This window comes from Talpa europaea (assembly GCF_964194135.1).
Source record: "Talpa europaea genome assembly, chromosome: 14".
In the NCBI taxonomy this organism is placed as follows: domain Eukaryota; kingdom Metazoa; phylum Chordata; class Mammalia; order Eulipotyphla; family Talpidae; genus Talpa; species Talpa europaea.
In genome coordinates, this window is record NC_140082.1 from 17,988,747 (window position 1) to 18,008,282 (window position 19,536).

The window sequence follows — 19,536 nt, forward strand, 5'->3', positions numbered from 1 at the left end:
ACAAAAATCTGGAGTCCAGGGTGATGTCTTCCCAGTTTTTGAGGTAGTAATGCTTAGAACAATGTAGGTGTTATGTGGTTTGTGTACATGTGGGTGTGAGGTTTATTAAGCACTATTTACAATTTTAGACATGAGGTCAAGGAAATCCATGCTTGTAGACTGTTGGGACTTTTCTGCACCTGCTTTAGCACTGGTTGCTTTCTAAAATATATTTTTAATGTCTGCTTCATTGAACTGTAACAACAATTTAATGGACATTGAGTTTGGAGGAGGTTCTAAAGGTTGCAAGGAGTAGGGCAGTTACTAGGGAAGGCCTCTCCTCCTGCCCCTGGGTCTTAACACACTGTGCCCTCTTTTGTCCCTTTAGTGACTAGCCATGTCACTGTCCCACCTGTACCGGGACGGGGAAGGCCACATGGATGATGATGAGGATGAGCGAGAGAACTTTGAGATCACAGACTGGGACCTCCAGAATGAGTTCAACCCCAATCGGCAGCGCCACTGGCAGACTAAAGAAGAGGCCACTTACGGAGTGTGGGCAGAACGGGACTCTGATGAAGAACGGCCCAGCTTTGGAGGCAAACGGTATTGTTTGGCATGGGCTCTTTCTGTAGAGAAGGAGGAGGGGAGGTGGGCATACCCTCTAAAGATAGTTCTCTGCTAAATATAAATCTCTTACTGAGTCCCTTAGCTCTGGCATCAGCTAGGGAGGTCCAGTTTTCTCTTTTGGCTGGACCACAGCTCATTCACTGATTTGATTGGCAGTTGGTGCTTATTGAGCAATTATGTGCATTAGAACTTAGGCTGCAGACCCAGGCTTTCGTCTTTCAAGAGCCAAGACTAATGGACTGGGACAGGCTAATGGATCCTGTGATTTAGGATCAAGGGAAAGTGCTTACTCGGGTGTCTGACCTATTCTGGGAGATCAGGGAAGATTTCTATGGAGCGGTGACCCTTGAACTGATTATATGAAGGCAGAAGCTGGGGTGGCAAGGGAGGCATGAGTAAGCAGAGACCCTTGATGGGAGGGAGTGGTGGGAGAACGGAGAGAGGGAGCATAGCTTAAGAAAAGACCTGTAGTGGAGAGGGCGGGACGTGAGGTGGAATTATATTTGAAGAAGACCCTTTGCAGGTGTGTGAAATGGGCAGAGAGCCATAGTGAAAGTGGGGCTGTAAAGAGGCTGAGGCAGTGGTCTCTGCAGGAGTGGGGGCCCAGGCTAGGATGGTGGCAGTAACATGAGGATTCAAGCTGAAAGTCTCCTCCTCCGTGTGAAGTCCTGTGTATGTGTGTCACAGCTCACTCAGAGAGTGTGTCACACGTTTGGGTTTGTCTCCCTCTCCCCACTTGTGGCCTGTAGGCTCCAGTCAGTCGAGATTGCCTTTTTCACAAAGAAAGGAAAAGACAAAGAGCATAAAGATCAGTCTGACCCCTTCTTGTTAGGCAAGGAAGTGTGAAAGTGGGTGCTAAATGGATCAGCGGTCTGGGTTTGTGTGAGCGTAAGTTAATGTGTGAGCATAAGTTACTCACAGCCAGTGTCTGTTGGCTGCTTATGTGTTCTGAGTTCTTCAGTGTGTAATGTCTTTACTTAATGGGAAAGCTGTCATTATCATCACCACATTTTTAATAATTAAAATGAAGAAACTGGGCAAAAGTCACACAGCAAGGCCATGTGACTTTGAATCAACTGCATTGATGTTGGTAGCTCCCTACCTGTAGAGTTGACTTGAACACATCAGGTAAAACTGCTAAATGTGATCACAAGAAGCTAAATCTGAGGCCCTTTAATTAAGTAAACATGTTGCTCTTTTAAATTGCATGATGTCTGCGCTGAGGAATTTTCTGGCCAGCAAAGTTTTTTTTTTTTCTTTTTTTTTTAAGATTTATTTATGCATACAAGAATTGGGGTACAGGCCAGAGGTTGGGGGGCGGGTGAGAGGATTCACCAGAGACAGAGTAGGGAACAGAACAGGCAGGTCGACTGAAATACAATGCTGAGGGGAGCAGTGGGTGAGTCAGGATAGGTCTGCCGCGCCATGTGGGTAGCTCCCTGGCTGGGGATCAAACTCATGTTGTAGTGGCTGTGGACAGCTTCATAGGTTGTGTCTTAACCCCTTGCGCCACCAGGGAGGCCCACTAGCAAAGTTTCTTTAAGGGATGGTGGCAGGAGGGTTTTTTTGTGGACCCCATGTGATGTGTTTGCCGACAGAGCCCGTGACTACTCTGCACCAGTCAACTTCATCAGCGCAGGACTCAAGAAAGGGGCAGCAGAGGAAGCAGAGTTGGAAGATTCCGATGATGAAGAGAAACCTGTTAAGCAGGAAGACTTTCCTAAGGATTTTGGACCAAAGAAGTTAAAAACGGTAGCATTTTTGTTCCAGGCTTGTGACCTTTGTAATATCCTGGGGAAGTCATTGCTGCCCAAGTGTCTCCCAGGAAGGGGTGAGGTGGAGTCTCAACTGGAGGTTGATTGCCTGAGTATCTCCTTATTGGGCAGGTTTCAGTGAGGTGTAAAGTGCAGTTTCTTCTTTCCTGACATGTCACAGGTAGATTTTTGCCATATATACACTTTTTGTGGTGCGCTGAGTTGCCACACCATTTTCCTATCGACCAAGCTTACTTTCTTAGATTTTCTTTTTTCTTTTCTGACAACTAAGCTTTGATATTTCTTCTTTTCAGGGTGGCAATTTTAAACCCAGCCAGAAAGGTTTTGCAGGAGGAACCAAATCTTTCATGGACTTTGGCAGCTGGGAAAGACACACAAAAGGAATTGGACAGAAGCTTCTTCAGAAAATGGGCTATGTCCCTGGAAGGGGTCTTGGGAAGAATGCCCAAGGTACGGTCCCTCGCCCCGGCCCCCTCACCCTAACGTCCTGCATGACAAAGGGAAGAAGTGCAGTTTGGGGAGTGGATTCTGTTGTTTCTGCTTTTTCTCCTTTAAAAGTCCTTTAACTCTGCAGTATGGTCTGCCAGCGCTGGACCGCTTGTGCTCCTCAGCTACCAGACTTTATCAGAACTCAAATAAAAGACATTTCAGTAGGAGGAAAAGGACTGTGGCAAAGTGAGGCTGCAGACTGATAGGCCTGGACTGACCAGTATTAACTAAAAAAATTGAATGAGTTGTCCATATTTAAAAATCAGACAATTTCACCTAGAGTTTGCCTGGCAGAGTTGCCTTAGCTTAGTCGTAGCAGCCCCAGAACAGTGCACGTGACTTTTGTTGGAAGGAGTCTCCACTATTCTCTGTTGTCTCCTTTGCTCAACCCACTTGTCCTTGTATATATCATTTTTCTTGGGCCCTGCATGCATGAGTTTGCAGTCGTGCTCAGTAAAGTTTCAGTTTTGCAGAAATAGTTGTTTGTCCTTAAGGACTCTCAATAAAATACTGTGTATACCTCTTCAGTAGCTAGAGAGACAGAGCTGTGATTTAAGCAGGTCTGTGTTGGTTCCCTCCACCCTTGATCCATAGCCCCAACTCCTCTAGACCTCCCAGCCCCCACCCCCTCAAATATAGCTCCTCTCACACATTCTCTTCTCCCAACATCAAAGCCCTGAAACCAAGCAGGTGGATTCTGCAGGAACCTATCTTCCTTGTGACCTAATGCCTGTGAACAGTTGCCAGCTGGATAATCACTATTCTCTATATTCATATTCTACTCTAATAAATAGCGATTATGTGTTGAAAACATTAACTGTATCAAGAATCTGTGAATGAATGAAGATCAGAGTGGTGACTTGGAATGAGAATGAAAGGACTGTTCTAATTTGAGATTTCAACAGTAGTAACTGGAAGAGAGGGTGGTGGAAAGTTTGGAATTGGGGGATTGTCACTGAAATGTAATTCTGTTAGTAAGCTCTTTTATAAGATAAACATTCATTTCCAAGGTGTAAACACATTATAGAACATTAAGCACAGGAGAGATGAATTACTCAAGTAGATGGCATGTCACATTAAATTGTGGCTTCACCTGACTTCATCAAAATTGCTGTCATCTGAATTGCTGCGCTTTCCACAGAGGCTTCCTTCCACATGTGTGAAACATCCAGTTTAGTATGACCAAGTTCAAGTTGTGACTGAGTTGTTATCTTCCTGTCCACTAAAAAATGAGTTCAAGTGCAAGTGGAACTCTATTTGGTACATATGTGGTCTAGATAACTGTTCTGTGGCAGCATAAATGCTCAGGAGTCTCAGATGACATGGGACCTGAGTAGTGGTCTGAGCAGAGAGGAGCTCTCTTCCTGGGTAGCGTGTTGGGATGTGTAAGGACAAAGGAGGTGTGATTTCACTGAGTGGCTTAGTCAAATACAAGAATTGCTGTGATATGAACTCTCCCTTTTATCTTTTCCTGAAATGTGCCAGGTATCATTAACCCAATTGAAGCCAAGCAGAGAAAGGGGAAAGGCGCTGTGGGGGCTTACGGCTCAGAGCGCACCACCCAGTCCCTGCAAGACTTCCCTGTGGTTGACTCGGAAGAAGAAGCTGAAGAGGTAACCATAAGTCAGGGTCCTGAGTGGGTGGCATCACTGTCACTGTAGATTGTTGTGTGGCAGTGTTCAGTTGTCTGTTACTTTTCAGTGTCTTGTTGTACACCTGCGGGCCAGGCATGGTGGAGGCTGGGTGTATCCGCACACACCAGCCTAGAGCCTGTGTGTCAGAGACAGATGGTAAAGAAGCAGTTGCAGTGCTTTTAATAATAGGGTTCTCAGGGAAGACCTTGTTAGGGAAGGAACCATTTCACTTGACACCTGGTGGGGGAAAAGGCCCCAGCCTTAAGGGAGTTGCGAGTCCAGAGGACACTGAGTGGCAGCCCCGAGCCCGATGATGAAGATACATAAAGGAGACCGTGTGACCAGGTGGTAGCATGCCAAGCAGCCGGGACAAAGGTCAGGGCGAGGTGGGTGGGCTACACCACCAGACATTGAAGGCCAGCCTAGGTGCTAGGGTTTCACTGCACTGAACAGCAGGAGCCATCTGCTGCCAGCTGTGTGTTGCTTTGTTTCAGTGACACAGGGCTGGCTATCTTGATTGAATTGTTACTTTTTTCCCTTTGCATTGATGAAGGGAAGCAGGACTCTACAAAGACACAGGTTACTATTCTTGCCACTGACCCTCTCTATTGAGGAAGAAGACTTTTGATCATGTGGGGTTGACCTCTCTTAAGACAGGGCCTCTCAGGCTTAGAAGCAACAGGTGCCAGCAGGCACTTACTTCTGTAAGGTGAGCCAGAAGTGGGCCCAGTGAGTAGTGGGGCCTGAGGTGTCCTCCTTTCAAGAGGAAATGCCCCTTTCAACTCTGAGGGTGGTTGTTGAGTAGAATGAACTTTGATTTTCCTAAAGTAGAAGTCAGAGACTTTTTAAAAAATGGAATCACCCATTTCACACCAGGGTGAGTGAAATAAAGTGACAACCACAAAACCTACTTCTGTAGGCTGGAGTCTGCCACTCTCAGGCTGATAGTGTCCTCCTCTGCCTTAGATCTCTGCTTGTTTACTTTCATTTTACATTAGAACCAAGCTTTTGTGTACTTAAAAAATCCTTCATTCTCTGTTTCTAAGTTCTACGTGATGTAAATTTAAACTAGCGTAATGCCTGTCCAAAGTAGGTGCTCTGTGGATGTTGCCTTTAGGTTGATTGTGTTTCTCCTTCCAGTCTGGTGCACCTGCCTTCTGTACCTCCTCATTTGTAAGGGGTGAATGGTTAGGAAGGAGTATCATTAGGTGGGTGGGTCAGGCAGGCACAGTCCTTGGCTTAGACCCTTGTCTAAATATAAGATGGTGGCTAGTGAATATCCATTGAGGGGTCTCTGTGGCCCACCTGCTATAAAAAGTGGGCCTTTTTGTGCAACTGAGTGTATCCCTCCGGTTCAGGAGTTTCAGAAGGAGCTGAGCCAGTGGAGGAAAGACCCCAGCGGAAGCAAGAAGAAGCCCAAATACTCCTACAAGACAGTAGAAGAGTTGAAGGCCAAGGGCAGGATTAGCAAGAAGCTCACCGCTCCCCAGAAGGAGCTTTCTCAGGTCAAGGTATGGGGGCCCTTGGGCACTGGGCTCAGGATGCGATCTTGGAAAACACACTAAAAAGTAATCCCACACCCCAGAGTCAGTCATCAAACCTTTTCTTAGGTCTTTTTCAGTGGTTCTGTCTAGGCGTGCTTTTTTAAAATCCTGCTTTTCTCACTAGAGAGCAACACTGCACTCATATTCAGAGACAGTTACCGAGCCCTCCTCTGCTAGGAGCTCTTCATGGCACCATGGTGGTAAATCAGTGCCCCATCTTTGTGGCACCTTGTGAACTTACTAACATTTCTGTTACTAACAAGGTAATGTGAGCATTGTTTCTAGTGAGTGCCTGATTCTGGGAGTGGCTGGGCTGCATCACGTGGCCCTGTCTAGGTCTCTATAGTTAGACCTTTAACTTGTGTCTGGTTTGGTTTGGTTTGGGTTTTTGCAGGCTAGTTTGTATTTAAAATCTAGGCTTTGTTCCAGACATTTTTGAAGGATAGATTCCCAGAAGCACAATCACCAGGATAAAGCAGCTTCCCAGTACTGGAAAGGGAGCACTGGTGTCTGCCCACGACCTGCTTGCCAGCACTGTTTTCTTTGTAAATAGGTGTCTGTTGTGTGCATACAGGCCCTCGGCTTTCCTCTTCTCCCCCAGGTTCAGGGTGACAGTGGGTTGTGGTAGTTTGGTGTAGGCTGGGATTGTCTGTGTATCAGAGGGCTGAGTCTTGAGTAAGGTTCTCAAATGTCAGGATGTTGTGTATCAGATTATCTGGGGGTCCAGGTGAGAAGCTCGGGTGTCCAGTTCCCAGCCAGGGATCGAGTCAGTAGATCTAGACTGGACCTGAGATTTGTTTCTCCCATGTGATTCCAACCATGGTCTTTGGATCACACTTTTTTTTTTTTAAAAAAAGATTTTTTTTTTTTTAAGATTTATTCATACAAGCACTGGTTACAGTCAGAAGCACGGGAGGGTGAGAGAATTCACCAGAGTGGGGAGCAGAGCAGGCAGACTGACGAAGTACACTGCTGAGGGGAGCAGTGGGCAGCAGGAGAGGTCTGCGTGTCATGTGGGACCCTCGCCCAGCGGTTGGGGATTGAACCGGCACTGCAGAGGCTGTGGGCAGCTTTGGAACCCAGCGCTCAACTGCTGCGCCACCGGGAGGCCCTATGTTTCATTATGTTTTTACGTTAAGCATAATTTTTTGTTGTTTTTAAGTTTAAAAACTTCATTATTAGAGCAGAATGTGGTACATTTTATATAATTAGGTAGTGAGGCAACAGTATAAAAGATTATTCTCTTCTAATAGATGACCAGTTTTACTTTTGTTTTTAAAAATTAATTTACATATCCATACAAGAGCTGGGGTGCAGGCCAGAGATGTGTGTGTGGCGGGGTGGTGGTGAGAGGATTTACCAGAGACAGAGCAGGGAACAGAACAGGCAGACTGACTGAAATACACTGCTGAGGGGAGCAGCGGGCCAGACAGCAGAGGTCTGCTGTGTCATCATGGGTCACCTCCCTGGCAGGGAATGGAACTCAGGCCATAGTGGTGGTAGCGCTGAGACTTAACCCCTAGGCCACCAGAGAGGCCCAGATGACCAGTTTTAACATCCTGCCATACATCCTTCCTGATCTTTGCCTAAATATGCATGCTTACTAAAATATATTTTGATTGTATGTCCTGGTTTTTTTGGCCTGCGTTATTCAGTACAGCTTTACTTTCCTATGTAAATAGATTTTCTTCTCAACCTTGTAGTCTGTTTTCAAGTTTCATTCAGTTCTAAAATGTTTTCTCTTTCTGGTTCATCTGAGGGATCCAATCTAGAACTGCTTCTTGTCACTGAGCGTGTGTTAGAGTCCCCTGTAACCTAGTGCACATGAGCACACTTTGAGAAACTGCCCTTCTGCTCTGATGAGTAGTGTGGCCCATTTCCTCTAGCAGTGTGCCCTCCCCACCATAGGGGCATGCTTAGCAGGTGGCAGTAGTGAGCGTTAACCTGTGTCTCCTCTGCCATGTCCTCCAAGGTCATAGACATGACTGGCCGGGAGCAGAAGGTCTATTACAGCTACAGTCAGATCAGCCACAAGCACAATGTCCCCGACGATGGGCTGCCGCTGCAGTCACAGCCGCTGCCCCAGCCTGGCAAGGACGCCAAGGCCCCAGGCTTTGCGCTGCCCGAGCTGGAGCACAACCTGCAGCTGCTCATCGACCTGACAGAGCAGGAGATCATTCAGAACGACCGGCAGCTGCAATATGAGCGGGACATGGTGGTCAACCTCTCCCACGAGCTGGAGAAGATGTCGGAGGTCCTGGAGCACGAGGAGCGGGTCATCTCCAACCTCAGCAAGGTCCTGGAGATGGTGGAGGAATGTGAGCGGCGCATGCAGCCCCACTGCAGCAACCCGCTCACCCTGGACGAGTGCGCCCACATCTTTGAGACGCTGCAGGACAAGTACTATGAGGAGTACCGCATGTCGGACCGCGTGGACCTGGCCGTGGCCATTGTCTACCCGCTCATGAAGGAGTACTTCAAGGAGTGGGATCCTCTCAAAGTGAGTTGGGCAGGAATTCTCTCCACTTCTTGTTTGAGGGTACCTGGACTCAGGAGTGTCCAGGCAGCAGGAGGGTTGGTGAGCCCTGCCTTCAGCTGCTGTGCATTTCTCCTCAGGACTGCACTTACGGCACCGAAATCATCTCCAAGTGGAAGAGCCTCCTGGAGAATGACCAGCTTTTGTCCCACGGAGGGCAGGACCTCTCGGCGGACGCCTTCCACAGGTACTCGGTGCCGGCAGGTGTGGCGCTCTGCCACCGTCTCCTGGAGGAGCGGGACGACTGCTTCCACTGGGGAGGGTGGGGCACAGGCCCATCAGCCCTCTGCTAGCAGCTGGCATTGCTCTAGGAATGCCAGTTCATCCACCGATGCTTCTGCATGTCTCGAGTGTCACACACGTGCTAGATGTGATGCTGACCCCGGGGGTCAGGCAGGCAGGGTTGCCTTGTGAGAAAGGCAGATGGTCCGTAAGATGGTCAAGTAAACCCAGGACACGGATGGGGCAGAGCAGTAGAGAACTACATGGGCAACCCACTGGAAGTGGGGATGTTGTGGCAGGTCTCAGCAGAAGGGGTGACATTTGTGACTCAAAAGGTGAGAAGCGTCAGCTGTGCATACAGCTCTGGGCGGGAAAGCACAAGGTGCCTGGAGAGGGGCCTTGGGACCCTGCAGCAGCCATGCTGAGCTGGTGGGTACTAGCAAGGAGACTGAGGTACAGCATTGAGTCGGCAGCCAGGAGAGCAAGGAAGGGGCCCAGGTCTGACCACATGGGGACTGGCCTGGCTTTCTGGGATTGGGTTTCTGTTCTTTTGCCCCTCTTTCCTATGCTAGGGAGGTGAGTGGTGGAACACTTGTGTGAGCTGTGAAACCCAGCAGTGCAGCCTGCCCTCTGCCTTTTCCTCCTAGGCTGATATGGGAAGTCTGGATGCCTTTTGTCCGAAGCATCGTCACTCAGTGGCAGCCAAGGAACTGTGACCCGATGGTGGACTTTTTGGATAGCTGGGTGCACATTATTCCCGTGTGGATCTTAGATAATATCCTGGACCAGCTCATCTTCCCCAAGCTGCAGAAGGAGGTAGAGGGAGAGTTCTGGAAACAGCTGTTATCAGTTACCATGGGAACTTGTTTAGCGCTTCTAGCTTAGTGCTGTTAAAATGCCTGGAATTGACAGAATTTGGTGTCCATGGTCCTATAATGTTAACTCCAGCCCTTTTCCCAGTATTTTCTCCCCAACTATCGCTTCTCAGCCTTTTGGCTAAGATCAAGTGTATTTTCTCCCCAACTCCTCCCTTCCCTGCCCAACAGGGAATTCATTTTCTGGACAAAATTAGAATTGTGCCATTTCTGAGATTAGTTTCATGCTTTTGGAGAAAGGTAGTTCATAATGTCTCAAGGCACCGTGGCTGCTCTTTGGACCTACTGTGTTCCTGCATTACATGGAGTGTCCCCCACGTGTTGACAATGGACCTTGGCTAGGAGAGCATGGGGTGGCTTTGCTGTTAACACCACAGGGTGTCATGTGACTGCCCCCAGACTGCCTGAACTGTTTCTTTCCTCCCATTCCTGCAGGTGGAAAACTGGAACCCCCTGACGGACACTGTCCCCATACATTCCTGGATCCACCCGTGGCTTCCCCTCATGCAGGCGCGCCTGGAGCCACTGTACTCCCCCATCCGCAGCAAGCTGTCCAGCGCCCTGCAGAAGTGGCACCCTAGTGACTCCTCTGCCAAGCTCATTCTCCAGCCCTGGAAAGATGTCTTCACCCCTGGCTCCTGGGAAGCATTCATGGTCAAGAACATAGTCCCCAAGCTGGGTAATAAGGACATGGGGAAAACACAGCCAGGTCCAGTAGCCTTATGCCCTGGTTTCTTTGGCCAGAGGTAGTAATGACTGCTGCTCAGAACATGGCCTCTGCACTCTGGAAAAGCTTAGCACATAGTAAAGGAGATGCCACATGAACAGTGAGGTTGACTGTAAAGGCAGGTCCTTTTCTGCTCCTACTGAAGGTGGCTACTGAAAGCTGGCAGTGGCGGTCAGACTCTTGTTCCTGGTCGGTCTGGCTTGGGCTTCTGGTAACAGAATAGCCATTGGTGGTCTGAAATGTTTATATTTCCTTTTAAATATATCAGTGTTATTTCTGGGTTAGAAGGAAAAAATATTCTGAAGAATTGCATGTCATTTGCTGAAAATTGACCTTTAAAAGATCAGACTGACATGGTCTGGTGACGACTTTGCTGTGTGCATCCGTGGCCTTAGAGACTGGGCTTCTTTTCCAGGGATGTGTCTCGGAGAGTTGGTCATCAACCCCCACCAGCAGCACATGGATGCGTTTTATTGGGTCATCGACTGGGAAGGGATGATCTCTGTCTCTAGCCTGGTAGGGCTTCTTGAAAAGCACTTCTTCCCCAAATGGCTTCAGGTACATTTTGTCTCACATTGTTTTGTTGGGGGTGTTACAGGGATGGGGAGGATTTGCTTAATTTTCAGCCGAGGTCTGACTTCAGGTGCTTGGTCTTGGATTAAGGGGGGGTGTGAGAACTACATGACCAGAGTCAATTACGTGGATGGTGAAGCTACGGCACCCACCAATTCAACTGTGTCGTGTGCCAGATGCTGTTTTAGACACTTTATTTGATTATCCCAACTCTTCCTTTTGGGGTAGGAACTGTGGTAGCCCCATTAAATAAATGGGAGGCTAAAGCTCTGGAAGTTTACATGCAAGGGGACTTAGCTGCCAAGCGGACTCCAAATTTGACTCTAAAGTGCCAAACTCTTCAGCCTCTGGAAATCCTTGCAAGTGTTACCAGCCTGTAGGGCCAGCATCAAAGCAGGTGGTCCCTTGGGAAGTGTCTGTTAGTTGCCATTGTGGATACAAGCTTTATTTGTTCCTTTTTGGCAGGTGCTGTGCTCCTGGCTCAGTAACAGCCCAAACTATGAGGAGATCACTAAGTGGTACCTGGGCTGGAAATCCATGTTCTCAGACCAAGTCCTGGCACACCCCTCCGTCAAGGATAAATTTAATGAAGCCCTTGATATCATGAACCGGGCAGTGTCCTCCAATGTCGGTGAGTGTGGGCTCCCTCTCTGAAGGGCTGGGCTCTGAGCTCCACATTTGTGAAAGCCTGCATGAGTCAGTGTTTCCAGGTACCTGGAGAGTTGCCTAACGTGTAGCTTACCCTCAACACTGTCCCACCAAGGTCGGTGAAGCAGTCAGCTAGCACCCACTGCCTGCTCTGTTGTGGGGCCCTTCTCCCTGCTTGGAGACTGACTGAAGCCGGATTCACACTATTGCGTCTACCTCTCGAGCCCACCTGCATAGCTCCTGTGCCATGTGGCCTTCTAGGGTTCATTGCTGAGTCTGCTCAAGCCAGCCCCACAGCCCGGGTGTGCTACTCCAGTGTAACAGCTCATAGCATGGAGTCCACATGGACAGTGACAGACAGTATTTAATCCATTTTCTTTACTTAGAAAATAGATATTACAGCTTTATAAGTTTTATTAAAAAATCGAGGGATGCAGTGAGTTACTGTGTCTGGCACTCATAGATGGTGTCTTCGTTGTGTCAGAGCACAGTACTCATTGAAAAGCAGAGGCAACTGGAATAAGTAGTCCTGTTTCACAGGTAAGCTCAGCAAGATTAAGGTTTTGTTCAAGGTTACACAACTGAAGGGTGTTAACTGGAATTATAATTTCTACTTTGTCTACTAAGCCTAGTAGGTGAAAGCGGAACACAGGTTATATACTGTGCTGTCCTTATCCAGGTCCTTCTAGGGCCACCACCTCTGTTTTCATAATTTCTAGAAACTCTTCCTCAGCCACTGGAGCCCTAGCCTCAGACCTGTTCTTCATCTGCACCCTGGGCATTTGAGGTCTTTCCGACATCCATGTGTCACCTACATTTAATTAAAATATAATTTCCAATACATTAAAATTCTCCCAGGATCTGGGCCTGTAAGGGTAAGTTAAAAATAGAACCAGCATGGGCTGTTTTGTTTCAAAGGTTCTAAAAACTGCCTCTGGCTAATTGAAGTGAAAACTTTAGAGTGCAAGCGAGAAGGGAATGGAGTAGTGGCTAGCAAGCCCCAATTCTACCCTAGAAGCCTTCAGACGAGCTTTTGTGCAGATCAGACAGTTGACTAATCTGAGTGTGTGTGACCTTCTGTTTTGGTGCTGTCCTTGGAGGCATAGCTGCCTTTCTGTGAGGGCATCACAGAAATGGAAGGTGCTTGCTTCTGGCTCAGTAACAGCCTAAATTATGAAAACATGGATTTCTAACCCAGGTACCACTTTCTAGAAATAGTGCCTGTGGCATATCCAGAGCTGGGCCCTTCTCACTCTCCATTCTCTCTTAGGTGCCTACATGCAGCCTGGAGCACGGGAGAACATCGCCTACCTCACCCACACAGAGCGGAGGAAGGACTTCCAGTACGAGGCCATGCAGGAGCGACGTGAAGCTGAGAACATGGCCCAGCGGGGCATCGGCGTGGCTGCCAGCTCTGTGCCCATGAACTTTAAAGACCTCATTGAGACCAAGGCTGAAGAGCACAACATTGTCTTCATGCCTGTCATCGGGAAGCGACACGAAGGGAAGCAGCTTTACACCTTTGGTCGTATCGTCATCTACATTGACCGAGGAGTGGTCTTCGTCCAAGGCGAGAAGACCTGGGTGCCCACCTCCCTGCAGAGCTTGATTGACATGGCCAAGTAGACTAAAGCAGGCCCGAGCAGGCTGGACACTGGCACACAAGGGACATATTTATGAATAAACTACTTCAAACCATGTTTGAAAGAATAACTTCTCTATTCAGGGACTATGAAGGATAGAAAGCATAAAGCTACTCTAGAAGTACATAAATCTTTTTATCAAGTCCTTCCACAGCCTTGAGAACAAAATTTCCCGTGCTCTGAATCTTACCACCACAAAGAAAGCAGCTCCCCAGCAGCTCCTCCTTGGCAGCCTTCCCTTCAGTCTTCAGTGGCAGCTGCTGCTGCCTTGGCCAACACGGAATATGCTACAGCAAGTTCAAGTCCGTAGCTGCTGGGTCTTGTTCCTGATGATTTCAAGGTCCTCACAGTCTTGATAATCTGGTTCTTCCTGAAATGCCCAAATTTCCGTGGGCAGTTGTTTCAGTTTATGGACAGGGAACCAGTGGACAGAGGTGTCGTTGAAGACGTCTGTGTACTGTAAGGCCTGTGGAAACTCCATCTCTTCCAGTCCTTTTAAAATCTGAACAGAAAAATTTTAGTGTAAACCAAAAATGTAATCACAGTAAATAAATCCAACTCTTCTGGGTTCAATTTCCATTCACCAGTCACCCCCCTCATGTTATTTTTAAAAAATAAGGAAGGTACCATTTTAAGTGCTTTTGTACAATGATTTGAAAGGCTCAAGGGCTGTAATACTGAGAATAAAGGAAACTAGGAAAAAATTAAGAGGTGCATTAAAATGCCATAGCTTTCTGGAACACAGACCCATTGAAGGAGCTCACTGTACAGTAATTCCACCTGTCTTCATTAACCCCATTAGCTTCCTCAAATGAAAAGGCAGAGTTCTTTCCCATAAAGGAGAAAATAGAATGACTTCAAACCCTTTTCCATCCCAGCCCCTACATCCAGATAAGATACCTTTGCAATGTAGGGGTAATTTTCCTTCAGAATCCTTGTCAACAACCTATGGGGAAAAACCAGAGATTAGGGGATATGAGGGTGATTTTATTTAACTTCAGACAAAGGCAAGATGATTTAAATGTGACAGGGATTATTTAAAAAAGATTTGGAATACAGAGTAAGTTAAACAGTCATCATGAAATGTGAATGCCCAGCAACTGCTGATTTCCAGGGAGAAAGGGCAGCAGATACCTAGGCCTGATGCAGGAGAGAATGCAGGTACATGGTTTTCCTCAGTTAAAAAAAACAATAGTTGGGTCCATGATTGGGGATGGAGGGGAAAGGATTCAATGACAAGTCTCCTTACGTGCTACTCAGGATTGACATCTGTCTTGAACCCTTTGTCCAGTTTCCTATGGAAAAGCGTTTCCAAGTACAAAATAGCCATGGACACATTTTCTGCTTGGGGATCACTGAGGATGTGTGTTGCCATCAGGCTGTTGACAGGCTTACCTTTCCTCAAGGCCCCTGAAACTGTTCCCAATGATGACCGTCTTGGAAAGGGCATCTACTGACCAGTTACGCCATAGGAGATTGTTGTACAGCGCTGTCCCACAATGGAGCATGAAGAAGATGGTGGGCTCACCGCAGACACTCCGTTTCCCTTCCTGGGGTACAACATGCATAGATGTAAACACACTCCTTCCGAGAACTAGGAGAGGACAGGTTATTGAGCTGAGTTCTTACCAAGGAAGAATTAAAATGGAATTACATGAGGTGATGGATGTGGTGACCTCATGGTAAACAATACATCACATCAATTAGTATAACTTCAGTGTCACTCGTATCTCAATATAATAAGAAATAAAGCCTAGGGGAAGGCAGACAGCAATATCAATGGGAAAAAAGCCCTCCCTCCCACTGTGGAATAATCAGTAGTGTGAATGATACCTGTAAAATTAATTGGGACTAAAGGCTGACAAATCATGACGTCCAGGAAGAACTATTTACTTAGGAAACGTGTGTCCCACAGACACAATGCCTTGGGTTAGCAAAGGGGTGGTAGGTGGGGTGAGAGAGCAGGGCAATGGTCACTGCCCTGGGGTACTGTGCTCGGCAATCCTCCATGCTGCTTGTGTCACTTCTGCAGATCCCTGTCATGATCCAGTCCTCTCAGGTCCTCTCCAAATGTTCCCTGGGGGGCACAACTGCCCCCTCTTGAAAACATTGCTCTATAGTCAAGCCCCTTGGCAGCGAACACAAGGTGCTTTGCAGTCTAGCCCCTGCCTGCCTCTGGGCCTCTCCTCCCACCACAGTTCACGCAATTTCCCTTACGTTAATACAGGGCAGTGGTTTCTGAACAGCTGCTTCTGCACAGGCTGGCTGCACCCTTGGTTCTGTTCCTCTAGCACACTCCTGGGTAGACCTTAAATCCCATCTCAGACCCATGCAGCCTCCCCTGTCTCAGTTCCAGCATGTTTCCACTTCACTGTTCCATTCCTTGGTGGCATTTACAGGCTGTGCTGGCTCCCATTTATCTTGGTCTCCAGAGCTCCTTCCCCAGCACAGAGCACACAGAGGTGACCTGCACTGCATCAGTGTTTCAGGACCTTGCTGACATCTGCAATGATTCTCTCATCTGGCCTAATTATGACGCTTTAGGACAAATAATAAAATGCCAGACCAAAGAGGAACAAATGATATTCTATGACTTGGGACAGGTCAAATCCCAACCAGAAAACCTGGTTAAGGCACCAAGACCATGTGCACCTTTCTTTTTAGTAACAATAAATACCAAGTAAGCATAATTTCTAGTAACAGATTTCTTGCCAGAAATTTTCAAACCTAACATGTTCTGGTTCATATCATTTGTAATTTATTTTTTTCAGATAAGCACAATACAGGCCAGAATATGGTCACTGACGCCATACTGCACAGGCTTGCAAGTGGGGGCGGGGGGAGGTGGGGTGAGGGGGATGGTGGTAGGCTGCTCTTTCACAGCAGAGTGTGTCCACAGAGGGAGGCCGGGTCAGGCTGGTCCAGTCTCGCAGCCCTCCCCAGCCCCTTCCTCAACCACGCACCTCATTCTCACTGAGAACAATCACACCAAGGCTGCGGAGAACTGCAATTTCGAGCTGGCTGAACAGTGGGTCATAGATCCAGCAGTGACTTCTGGGAATCTGCAGAATGGAAGCATAAGTTACTTTAACCCAAGCACCTGTGCACACACTGTGTGTACAAGGCCAAGGGAGGGGGCATAAAGATGAATCAAAAAATTTACCCGGCACTTTTCCATGAAGAGAAGCAAAAACGTTAGCTGGTTCCTGGCTATGACACAGGTGGCAAAGTTCCCAAGGCCGTAACACACACACTTCACAGGGCAGTTTCCGGAGACCAGTGTCTTCCCTGGGACAGAACCAGTGGTCACTGCTGACTCATTGCCAGGCAGGTCAAGATGCAGGTTTCCAAGTGCTTCTGAAAGAGTCCCCTCAGTGGCCTTCAATTGTTCCAGACGTTCTGTGAGGCATCCAGTGATGGTTTCTGAAGAGCAAGTCCCCGAAAAGTCAGAGGGCACCGCATGAGAAGTCTAAGCAGGGCAGTGAGGGCCACAGCCTCTCAGGGACGGGCCACCAGCCTTTCTCCTCCCAAGCACGCCTGAGACATGAGCTGCCCTCCCAGCCCCAAAACTGATAGGCTGTCCCACTCCCTGGATACCCATAGGTTACAACCCAAGGGAACATTTCTAGCAAAAATGAGGTTTCTTTCATGCATACATTTCCATTAAAACTCTCATGTGAATGCATTCTAACTTAGTAGGAAGCCCCTGGCAAGTGCAGCTTATGCTCCAAAGTACCTACTTAAAAAAACTGATGGTGTAAGGGGTTAAGTCTTAGCACTATGAAGCTATCCCCAGCCAGGGAGCTGACCCACATGGCGCAGCAGACCTCTCCTGTCTCGCCTGCTGCTCCCCTCAGCAGTGTATATCAGTAGATCCGCCTGTTCTGCTCCCCACACTGTCTCTGGTGAATCCTCTCACCCCCGGGCCCCATATCTCTGGCCTATACCCCAGCTCTTGTATGCATAAATAAATGAATATCACACTAGAAATGACTGGGAGTAGGAACATGTAATGTGTAAAAAGTTCAAAGACTAAAAGGTAGGCTGGAGTTTCAAGAGTCCCATAGTGAAAATACTCTGATTCTCCTCATATAAAGGTGGATTCCATTGTTTCTCCTTTTAGTATAACTGATATGAAATTTAGTTGAACAAATCTGTACATAAAACAAATAAAAAGCCAGACATTCCCACAATAAATACAAATTTATCAAATTAGCAAAGATATTTTTAAATTAGATCCTGGCTAGGAAAGGTTTTTCATGATAAGTGGGATCTCTCAGCCTCTGCAGATACAAGAATTGGTACAAAGCTTTTTGGAAAACATTTGAAAATGGATATCAAGTTAATCAGCCTTTCACATAATAATTCCACTCCTGGAACTGTATCCTAAAAAGATCATTCTCCATTTGGCAAAACTATGCATAAAGGTTCGTGCTGCAAAGCTATGTATGATAACTAAAAGACAAAGGAAACAAACTAAATGTCCCTCAATAAAAATTAGCTATAATATTTCACTCCATGTATTAATATTTATATTGTCACATGCATTATTTAAGAAGAGGTTATTAACACATGGGGAAAAACAAGGAAAAAGAGCACACTAAATAGAAATCTCAACAGTAACGATAATAACAGCTGACATTTATTGCCTACTGGGTAGCAAGCAAGCACTATTGTAAGCACTTAACTGAAAAGCCTCATTTAATACTCAAAATTACACTACAGGACAGGTGCATTATCATCTCCATTCCCCAGACAAAAAAACTGAGGACCAGAGTTAAGTGCCAAAGGATACACAGCGGTAAGGGGAAGTCAGAATGAGAACCCAGCATGTACTCTGCTTCTGAAGCAAAGTGTTTTCAAGTGAGGGTTAGATTCCTTTCTTTGCCCACATTCAGACCCTCCTCCCATTCCTACCACCCCCAATCCTTGGCCAGATGGTACCCACCTAGTGCTGAGCTCCAGAAATCAGAGACAAGCAGGTCCTCCCTGTTGAGAAAAATATGGTATGGTCACCTTCTGCCTTTTTCAGGGCTGCCCCAACAGTGACACCCCTCCTGACCATGAGCTGGACGCTGAGAGAAAGATGGAATGTCCTTAGACAGGAGAAGGACACAAGTGCTATTTGAGGTACAGAGCTAGGAGTGAGGGGTGGTAGGGAGAGGAAGTATACAGAATAATGAAGAGCTCTGAAGCATGGTTTTTGGAACCCAAAGTAGTGGGCTTGACACCTGTTTCTATGCATTATCTCTTACAATCAATGCCCTACCAGGATCCTAATGGCTGAGATGTTCAAACTGACAGTGTAGAAAGCTTAAGCCAGTATCAGGCACATGGCAAGTGCTCAATTAACTAATGATAATAATCACGAAATGACAGTCCCGTTGCTTCCTTGGTGCAAGCAGTAACAACCAACATGACATACTGGCATACCCAGCACTGGTACTGAGCTTGCCACGTGTTGGGCACTGTCCCTAATGCTTGTCCTTCGAAGTGTCGATTCCATGCACTGATTAATTCACTAAGCCTTCCAAACAAGCCTATGTAGCACTATTTTCACGCCCATCTCCTATAAGAAAACCGAGACACTGCATTACTTACCTTGCCTAAGGTCACCCAGCCGAAACTCTAATAACAGGAAAGACAACCTTTAAAGCGGTTACGCTGGTGCAGACCCGTAACGAGCTCGTTACCCACCTTAACTCCTCACAATAACCCCTCCTAGGCACTCCCATTTTATAGATGGGGAGACAGAGGCTGGGACAGGCGTCCACAGGCATGAAGATTCGGGCCCGGCGCCGACTGCGCACTCACTTGGCCTCCTGGATGCGACGGAGGATGACCCGGTCGTCCGCCTCGCCGTCCGCCTCCGGGCCCGGGGCCACCGTCGCCTCCTTCCGCCGCGGTCGCCGCCCCGCAGAGCATCTTTTCCGCCGAGCCGCAGTTCGCCAGGGTTCCAGCGCCGCCGCCGCCATTGGCCCCCGACGTCACCCGCGCGCCCGCTTACGTCATCGGCGCGCGCCAGCTCTCCGGGCACTGTAGGGGGCGGTAGGCGCGGGCCGCGCGTGACCCGGGGGCTTCTCTGAGGCGCGCGCAGGTACCGGGCGGTAGTCGCTGGCGCGTTGCTGCTACCCACTCCGGGCCCGGAGCCCCGAACCCCAAGTCCCGGGGTGCCTGGCTACTCTGGTGGGTGGGCGGTGTCCAGTGGCGCGGGGTCACCGAGGGGCGGGAACCCGGCGGAGAGCCCCGGTAGATCCCTGG

The 19,536-nt window shown here is 48.0% G+C and overlaps 2 protein-coding genes across 2 annotated transcripts; one reads left to right on the forward strand and one right to left on the reverse strand.

Annotated features, from left to right (window-relative positions):
• Positions 1–376: 376 nt before the first annotated feature.
• On the forward strand, positions 377–13,258 carry TFIP11 (tuftelin interacting protein 11; the record flags this gene model as incomplete). Its single annotated transcript, XM_084253344.1, has 12 exons — positions 377–585; positions 2,208–2,361; positions 2,678–2,834; positions 4,359–4,486; positions 5,866–6,018; positions 8,024–8,551; positions 8,668–8,774; positions 9,457–9,625; positions 10,120–10,363; positions 10,827–10,969; positions 11,450–11,615; positions 12,903–13,258. The coding sequence occupies 12 exons, from the start codon at positions 377–379 to the stop codon at positions 13,256–13,258; spliced, it is 2,514 nt and encodes an 837-aa protein (XP_084109470.1).
• Positions 13,259–13,468: 210 nt separating this feature from the next.
• Positions 13,469–19,250, reverse strand: SRRD (SRR1 domain containing; the record flags this gene model as incomplete). Its single annotated transcript, XM_084253485.1, has 7 exons — positions 13,469–13,777; positions 14,176–14,221; positions 14,671–14,825; positions 16,239–16,337; positions 16,439–16,698; positions 18,224–18,264; positions 19,090–19,250. 7 exons carry the CDS (start codon positions 19,248–19,250, stop codon positions 13,574–13,576), a joined length of 966 nt encoding a protein of 321 aa, XP_084109611.1. The 3' UTR covers positions 13,469–13,573.
• Positions 19,251–19,536: the final 286 nt, after the last annotated feature.